The following is an 8,709-nucleotide window of genomic DNA, read 5'->3' as shown; positions in this document are numbered from 1 at the left end:
GGGCCTCTTCTTCCCGGGCCATCCTCTTAAAAATGGGGGGGGGGGGGGGGGGGGGGGCAGGGGGGCGGGGCGCGGGAAGGCCCCACCGCACGCACCTCGCCGAAGGCCACGTCCAGATCGTGCTGCGAAGTGATCGGCATGTAGTCCGAGTCCGGGTCCCGGTACAGGAGCAGGTGCCGGTCCGCGCAGCAGAAGGCACTCTCCAGGAATGCCTGGAGGTCGGCCATGGACAGGTCGCGCGGCAGCATGAACCGCTTGAAGGAGCTCTGGTGGAAGCATTTCAGGTTGACCTGCTCCGGGCGCGGGACACCGATGTGCCGTCTCTCGGCCGCCACCACCACCGGGGCCGGTGTCGCCGCCGGCACCGAGGCCGGGGACGACGCCGCCGCCGCCGCCACCGGGGCCGGCCCCGGCTCCGGCCGTGCGCCCGCCGCCTGGCCGGGGGGAGGGGCCCCCGACTCGGGGCCGGCCGCCGGCGCGCCGCCGACGCCGGTCACCGCCGACGGCCCGGCAGGCGCCGCCGTCCCGGCAAGCGCCGCCGACGCCGCCGCCGCCGCCGCCACCCAGGCCGCCGTGTAGTACTCGATCAGGATCGCCAGGGCCTGGTGCCAGCGCCGGTGCTCGGCCGGGTCGCGCGTGCTCAGCGTCAGCAGCCTGCGCCGCGGGAAGGCGCAACCCGGAGGACCCGACGCACCGGGGCAGGAGGCGGAGGCCAAGCCGAAGGGAAAGACAGGGAAAGGGAAGCAGGCACAAGGGGCAGCACCCGAGGAGGGCACCCGGCGGGCACATGGTCAGAGCCGGGCAAACACCAGGGCAGGAGGCATATGCGCCACGTACTGGCTACCGGAGGAAATCCGCAGGAGGAGCCGCCGCCGCGGCGAGCTCGGGCCCGATTGCACCAGCGACGCCGTCGAGGAGGAGGACGTCAGCACCAGCAGAGGCCCGCCCGGGCCGCCGGAGCCCGCCCCCGCGGCCGACAGCTCCCGGTCATCGGCCGCCTCCGGCAGTGGCAGGTCCCCGCCGAGCATGGCCCCGGCCAGGTCCACCGCGGCCACCAGCTGCGGGCCGCCGGCGGCGGCCGCCATGGGCCCCGGCGAGGCCGGCGGCGGCACCGCCCCCGGCGCGCCGGACCCAGGGCTGCCAGGCGCCAGGGACTCCGGCCCGCTGGCATCCGTCCCGACCGGGGTCGACGGCTCGGACTCCTCCCCCGGCAGGGTGGCCACCGCCGAGGAGGATGACGATGCCGAGGCGGCCACCGGCTCCGCCTTCGAATACATGAGCAGCCCGCCGCGCACGCAGAACCACCGCCGGGCCCAGTGCGTCCGGCCGAAGAGCCGCGACGAGTGCTTCCACAGGAAGCCGGACACCTGCAGGGCCGCCTCCACCGGGGCCGGGGCCGGGCCCAGCCAGGCATTGATTGACCGCCCGGAGGCCGACCGAAGCAGGGGCCCCGGGGGGACGGCGGGCCCGGGCCCGGTGGCGGCCGTGGGACCGGCGCCGGACGACGACGCACCGGCGCCGGGCCCGGGCCCGGGCCCGGGCCCGGCCGGCACCACGGGCGCCCCCGCGCCGCTGCCCGGCCCTGCCGACGCCGCCGCCTCGGGCCGGGTCCACCGCCGGGGCAGGTACTTGAAGGGCGACAGCAGGGGCGGCGACGCGGCGGAGGCGCTGCCGCCGGTGCCGCGCCGGGTCAGCGGAGCGCCACCCGGCCCCGCCACCGACGACGAGGAGGACGACGACGAGGAGGACGACGAGGACGTGGCGGTGGTGGCGGGGGTGGGCCCCGGCGAGTGCGGCACCAGGACCCCATGCATCGGGACCGCCGGCGCCGCGCTGCCCACACTGCCGGACCGGCTGTGCGCGGCGTACGCCGTGGACCCGGCCAAGGCCGCCGCCGGCTGCTGTTGCTGCTGCTGCTGCTGCTGCTGCTGCTGCGGGAAGTGGTACTGCTGGGGGTGGTAATCGCCATCGGCCGCGGAAAAGAGCCCCAGGAAGCCAGACCGCCGGCCCGGGGTGCCGGAGAAGGCCGAGCTCAGCGACCGGGCCCCGGGGCGCTTGGCATGTGTCCCGGCCCCGGGGAAGCGCACTTCCCCCGCCGGGGGAGGCCCGCCGCCCGGGGGGTCCGCCACGTCCACCCCCTCGGCCGGCCCCCCGGGCGACAGGGCCACCGGGACCGGCGCCTGCGCCAGCAGCGGCGACGGCGACGGCGACGGCGACGGAGGCAAGGCCCCTGCCCCCCCCGGGGCCGCCGGCTGCTGCGTGGCCGTCGGGCTCGGCAGGAAGGCCGCCTGCAGCGACCCCGGCGACCCCTGAGGCGACGGGCGGATGCGCGACAGGCGCTGGAGGAAGCGCTTGCGCAGGGACTGGCCGCTGAAGGTGCCGGGGGCCACGCCCGCCGGTGGCGGCGGCGGCGGCGGCGGCGGCGGCGGCGGTGGCGGCGGCGGTGGCGGCGACTGGAGGGGCGATGACGGCGGCGACATGGGCAACGCCGATGGTGATGGCCGCGGCGACAGCGGCAGCAGCCCGGACACCGGCCCGCCCGACGAGGGGGGCATCTCGCCCCCCGGCGACCGGGCCGGGTCAATGGGCGACGCGGCCGGCAGGGCAAGCCCCCCGGGGCTCAGAGCCCGGGGGCCGGCCCCGGCCGCCATGCCCACCGCCGTGGCCACCTCGAGGCCGGTCGTGCGCACCTCCATGACGGCCGCCGGCCCGGGCCCAGGAGCAGCCCGCCGGGCCGCCGGCCGCGACGTTTGCCGCGTGAGAATCCGCCAGCCCGGCCAGTCGGCCCGGGCCAGGACCTGCGGCACGCCGGGGAGCTCGGACGTGCCGAACACCCCGCCGGCGCCGGGCCCAGCGCGCCGGCTCAGCGCCCCGGCCGCGTACAACTGCTGCAGGAGGTGGAACTGCTGAAGCAGCAGCAAGTGCGAGTGCAGGTGCTTGGGCGCCGTCACCAGGGAGATGCTCACCGGGGGCAGCGCCGCCGCCGGGGGGAAGAGCCCCGGCGAGGGGGCGGGCCACGCCCCGCCGCGCGGGCTGCCGGACGGCAGCGACACCTGCCCGGCCGTCTGGCCATGCGCCTCCTCCACCAGGCCCGGCCCCTCGTCGATGCGCGACAGCCCATTGAAGGAGGCCGACCGCACGAGGCCCGGGTGTCCGGCGGCCGAGGGGGCCGGTGGCAGGGGTCCCTCCGAGTCGACATCTGCAGTGCGCGCGGCCAGGGGGGGGGGGGAGCCAGGGGGAAACGAGAAAGGTGAGTCAGCAAGGGGGGAGGGGGGGAGGGGACGGTGGCGAGGCGGCCGGGGGCGGCCGGGGAACCGAGCGGAGCAGGGAGAGCACGCACCGGCCAGCGCACCGGCCGAGGTGGATGGCGACAGCGACCGGGAGGAGGACCGCGACACCCGGCCAAAGGCCGAGGCCGACGAGTGCGTCGAGATGGACGACGAGGAGAGCGACCGCCGGCGGAGGGGCGACATGGCCGGGGCCGCGGCCGAGCCGGGGCCCGGGGACAGCCCCGGGCCGCGGGCCGGCGCGTGTCTGCCCCCGGCCGCCGCCGCCGCCGCCGCCGCCGCCTCCGCCGCCGCCGCCTCCTTGTGAAGTGCCTGCACCGCGGCAAGCACCCGGTCCGGGGCAAAGTGCCACAGGTACAGCGGGTAGTAGCCCCGGTGCGCCGGGTGCCGGGGACAGAAGAGACAATGCTCGGAGGGGTCGTCGCCGGCCGGGCCGCCGGCCGGGAAGGACACCGACCGAGGCAGCGGGCCGCCCCCGCCGAGGGGCCCCCCCCCGGCGGTCGGGCCGCCGGCCGGCAGAGGCGGCGTGGTGATCCAGCTCCCGGCCATCAGCGGCGACGCGGGCAGCCGGAAGTCCAAGCCCGCCGGGGGGGTCGGACCGCTGGGAGCCGGGCCGGCCAGGCCCGGGCCCGGGCCCCCGAGCGGCCCCGACCCCGGGGCAGGAGCACCGGCCCCGGTGTAGGGCCCCCCCCGGCCCCGGGACAGCTCCGCGCTGCTGACCGTGCCCAGGGCCGAGGTCGACCGGGCCGAGGTGAGCCCGGGCCGACGACCGGCCGGCGGCCCGCCCGGCCCGCCGACCCCGGCCCCCGACCCGCCGGCCACCCCGGAGCAGGAGGAGGAAATGGGATTGCTGGAAGACCGGCCATGGCCATCCACCGGGTCGGCCGGCTCCGGGGACAGGAAAATGATCGGCGGCTGGGGGGGGAGGCTGACGGCCGGCTCGGCGGCCGACACAACACCGGCCGCCACCGGGGAGGGCGATGGCCACCGACCTGGCGCATTGGCCGGCGCCGGGCCGGCCACGGCCCGCGGCGAGGGAGTAGCCGAGGAAGCGGCCGAGGAAGCGGCCGAGGAAGCGGCCGACGAGGCGGCCGAGAAGGCCCCGGCCCCGGCCCCGGCCCCGGCCCGCGACCCCGGCCGGCTGGCCGCCGACCCGGCCGCCGCGGCGATCAGCAACTCCGGCCGGCCGGGCCCGGCCGCGGCGTTCAGCTGCTCCGGCGACGCCTGCCCCGAGAAGGACAGCCGCGGCCGGAGATGGAAGTCCGCCGTGTTGAGGCTCACCGGGCGCGTGTGCCGGGTGATGGCCCGGGCGCGCATCTCCACCGGCCATTCGCCCGGCTGCCCGGCCAGGGGCGAGGCACTGCGCTCGGGGACCGTCGGCGATGCCCGGGCCTCGGCCGCTGCCGCCGTTGCCGACACCAGACGCGCTGTCGAGCCGCCGCCCGTGCCGGTCCCCCCCACCGACGTCAGGGAGGACCTCGAGGCCGAGCGCGACCCCCCGGCCAGCAGCGGCCCGGGCGACCCGGGCGATGGCACCGGCGAGCCGGTTCGCTCGCTGAACAGGTGCCCCGGGAGCGACTGCGCGCGGAGTTGGTCGTCAAGCGACCCGAGCGAGCTGTGGTCCCCGGGGGGCCGAGGCGGCGGGCCAGTGCCAGAGGCGGGACAAGAAGAGGGGCATGGCCCGAGGAACGGTGGGTGTGAGGAGGGAGGGGAGGGGAGTCCAAACACGGGCAGGCGCGGGGAGTCGCGGACATGGACAGACACAGACAAGCACAGACAGGCACAGACAGGCACAGACAAGCGCAGAAACACGGAAACACAGAAAACCCCACAAAAAAAACACAAGCATACACAGAAAAAACCACAAAAACCACAAGCACACACAAAAGCACACAAACACAGAGAGAGACGCAACGCCAGACGCACCCGGAAAGCAGCCCCAGCGAGGACCCACTTGCCAGCAGAGCCCCCGGCGAGTGCAGCGACCACACGCTGCCAGGGTGCGACGGGCCACCAGGCGCCCGCGGCGTGCCGGCCGACGCAATCGACCCGGTGGACAGGGCCCCGGATAGCGGCCCGACAGGGGCCAGTGCCGCGGCGCTGCCCTGGCTGCTGATGGCCCCCAGCGAGATGGAACTCAAGCCGCTGGAGGCCAGCGGGGGGAGGGGCGCCCGGAGCCCAAGACGCCCGGCCATGGCGCTGGCGGCCGCGCCCCCTCCGAGGCCCAGCTGCCCGGGCAGCCCCCCGACGGGGGCCACGACACCCGGGCCGAAGGCCCCGGCCCCCCCCGGCCCATACATCCCCCCAGCCCCATAGTGACCGGGGGGATTGAAGCCGGCCGCCGCCGCCGCCGCCGCCGCCGCCGTGCTCGTGGCAAAGGGAAACCCCCCGGCCCCGGCGTAGGTGAAGTCCCCGTCGGACAGGTGCCGGGCATGCTGCGACGTCGAGGCGCCGGGCGGCGCCGCCATGCCGCCCGGGCCGGGGAAGGGCGACGCCGCAGCCGACCCGGCCGACGACGAGGCCGACGACGAGGCCGATGACACCGACGCCGAAGGGGTGTGCATGGACACCGGCAACAGCCGCACACCGGCCCCCGGGCCCCCGGCCGAGCCGGCCAGCCCGCCGACGAAGCCGGCTCCCCCCCCGAGCAGCGGGAACCCCGCCGGGCTGGGCAGCCCACGCGGCGATGGCGGCCCCAGCGGCGACGGCCGCGAGGCCAGCACCCCCCCGGCCGGGTAGGCAAACCCCCCGAAGGCCGCGCCCGGCGAGGGGGTCGCCCGGAGGACCGACCCCCCGCCACCGGTCAGCCCAAAAGGCAACGGCGAGGGGGCCGGAACCGGCGACGGCCCCGGCAGCCCGGTGGACACATGCCCCGCCAGGTGACACAGACAGGGGAACAACCGGTCCCGGTCATCGGCCTCCGGGCCGGGATCGGCCGATGCCCCGGCCGCCAGCCGGTCGGACTCCGGGCCCGGCCCCGGCGGCCCCGGCAGCGCGTCGGCCCCGGCCCCGGCGTCGCACCACCGGAGGAACTCCTCCGGCTGCGCGAGCCCCGGACAGCAAACCGGCCCGCCGCCGGCGGCCTCGTCAAGGCCCGACCGGCGGGAGCCGGGGGCCGCGGCGGCCGAGGCGGCCCGGCCCCGTGACGGCCCAGCCTCCTGGCGATCCGGCCCCGGGCCCGCATGCCGGTCCCCCCCGCCGCCATGCTGATGGCAGTGGAAAGAGTGGGCATGCGGCCGCGCCGGCGGGTGCAGGAAGAAGCCCCCGGCCCCGGGCCCCGGGGGAAAGGGCCCGCCCGCCTCGGCCCCGGGCCTGGGGCTGGCTGTGGCGGCGGCCGCGCCGGCCCCGGCCCCGGCCAGGGTGCTTTGCGACCCGCCCAGCATGCTGGAAAGGCTGTAGTTCGAGGAGGACATGCTCAATGAGGCCGGCGAGGCTGCCAGGTACTTGCGGAACCACAGCAGCTGCTGGCCCAGTTGGGAGTTGGTGCGTGTGGCCGCCCGGCGCACGGTGCCCAGCCATTCGTCCAGGCTCGGCTGGTCCACCACCGCCAGGAGGAGAGCCCCCCCGGGGCCGGCCCCGGTGGTGCCCGGATCGCCGCCAGACCCGGCCGGCTCGACCACCGACAGGCTGAACAGCGACTGCCAGCCGGCCCCCGGCCCGGGCGGCTCCGCCGGGGCCGGCTTCGAGGCCATCACGCAGTCCGGCAGGCTGACACGAATCTGCGGCGCAATGGAGGTGAACGGGGGGGGGGGAGGGAGGCGGGAAGCAGCTCGAGAGTCAGTGTACCGGGCATCCAGCCGCACGAAGGGGGTGAGGGAGGTCGAGGGAACAGTGGATGGGGGGAGGAGACGCGGAGAGGGGGGGGAGGGGGAAGCGGAGAGGGGGGGGAAGGGGGAAGCGGAGAGGGGAAGGCCACAGCCCTACCCCAGCACCGCAGCCCCACCCCAGCGCCACAGACCCACCCCAGCGCCACAGACCCACCCCAGCGCCGCAGCCCCGCCCCAGCGCCCCTGATCCCCACCCGACGGCAATGCACGCACCAGCGGCGCCTGCCCCAGGGTCGAGGCCTCCTGCGAGGGGTAGAGCAGCAGCTCGGTGGCCGTCCAGAACCAGCTGTGAGTGAGGGTCATGACGGCCTCGGCATCGGCCGCCAGGGGGTCCTCACACGCGTCGGGCCCGGTGGCGTCGTCCATCGAGGAGGCCAGATCGCCGGTGCCCATGGGGGCCAGTCCCGCCAGCGGGACCGTCGTCATGGACACCTCGGTGTCCGAGTCGTCCAGATCCAGGTCCGACTCGATGCTGGTATGCGAGCTCAAGTGCGTGGAGAGGGTCTCATCCTCCTCCAGGCAGCTGCTGGTGCCGGAGGTGTCGGACCCGGGGAACAGCTCCGAGTCCAGGCCCAAGGTGGAGGAGGTACGCGAGGAGGCCGAGGAGGAGCCCGACGAGGAGCCCGACGAGGAGGCCAGCCCGCCGGACCCCCATGCTGGCCGCCGGGAATCACCAGGCATGGTGGCCCCGGCCCCGGCGGCCAGGGCAGCCGACATACCGGGGCCCATGCTGTGACGACTGCCGGCATCCTCCTGCAGGAGGAGGCCCCCCGGCGAGGGGGGGGGGCCCATGGCCCCGGGCCCGGGGCTCGGCCGCGACATGCCGGTCGCCAGCGAGGAGGTCGATGATCGGGCCGATCCGGACACGGGGCCGGCCGCCGTCGAGCCCCCGGCCAGGGCCCCGGCCCCCGGGCCGGCCGACACCACCGGCAGCAATTGCTCGGTCCACTGGAGCACGGCCCAAACCAGCGGCCATTCGCCGGGGTCCGGCCCGAGGTCCGACCCGACCGGCGGCCCGGCCAGCGAGGCATCCCCCGGCGAGGGCGGCCCCACGGCCAGCGGGGCGTCCCCCTCGCCGGACATCACCCGCAGCGCGGCCCCCAGCGAGGGGGCCCGGGCGAAGCGCACCGGCCCCTCCATCTCCACGGTCGATCGGGATTTGAAGGATGGCCCGGCCGCGGGCCCGGCCCCGGGCACCGGCGCATCCGGCGCCACGAGGTGCTGTAGGTGCTGTAAAAACTTCTGGTGCAGCCGCTGCATCAGCTGGACATTGACCACGGACAGGCCGCCGGGGCCGCCGGTGCTCGCCCCAGCCGCACTGCCGGTGCTGTTCAGGGTGCTGGTGCTGCCGCCGGCGCCCCCGCCGCCTGTCGATCCGGGCGCCAGGGGAGTCAGGGGCGAGTAGGCGGACAGGCCGCCGCCGCCGCTGCTGCTACTGCCGCTGCTACGGCTCGCACCATGCAGGGAGGCAGGCCCCGCCGGTGGTAGTCCGGCCACCGACAGCGAGGAGGCCGGTCGGCCGGGCAGGCCCGGCGGCGCGGCATCCAGCGGCGACACCGGCGCGCTGGAGGGGGCCCCATCGGCCTGCGCGCCGG

At 77.1% G+C, this 8,709-nt stretch overlaps 1 protein-coding gene across 1 annotated transcript in view; it reads right to left on the bottom strand.

The window, feature by feature from the left end:
- The window catches only part of H696_05917 (STE/STE11 protein kinase), a gene marked incomplete at its 5' end in the record, with an annotated part of 13,099 nt that extends 4,441 nt beyond the window's left edge, over nucleotides 1-8,658 (bottom strand). The window contains 6 exons of the mRNA XM_009499693.1: nucleotides 96-654; nucleotides 838-3,199; nucleotides 3,341-4,902; nucleotides 5,214-7,006; nucleotides 7,328-8,558; nucleotides 8,612-8,658. Of these exons, the coding sequence (XP_009497968.1) occupies nucleotides 96-654; nucleotides 838-3,199; nucleotides 3,341-4,902; nucleotides 5,214-7,006; nucleotides 7,328-8,558; nucleotides 8,612-8,658 (7,554 nt within the window). The remainder of the gene's footprint in view (nucleotides 1-95; nucleotides 655-837; nucleotides 3,200-3,340; nucleotides 4,903-5,213; nucleotides 7,007-7,327; nucleotides 8,559-8,611) is intronic.
- Between the last annotated feature and the right edge of the window lie 51 nt (nucleotides 8,659-8,709).

The sequence above is a fragment of the Fonticula alba genome, assembly GCF_000388065.1.
Source record: "Fonticula alba strain ATCC 38817 unplaced genomic scaffold supercont2.15, whole genome shotgun sequence".
In the NCBI taxonomy this organism is placed as follows: domain Eukaryota; order Rotosphaerida; family Fonticulaceae; genus Fonticula; species Fonticula alba.
Note: the sequence above shows the minus strand (reverse complement) of the source record. Positions and strands in the feature narration are given on the sequence as shown.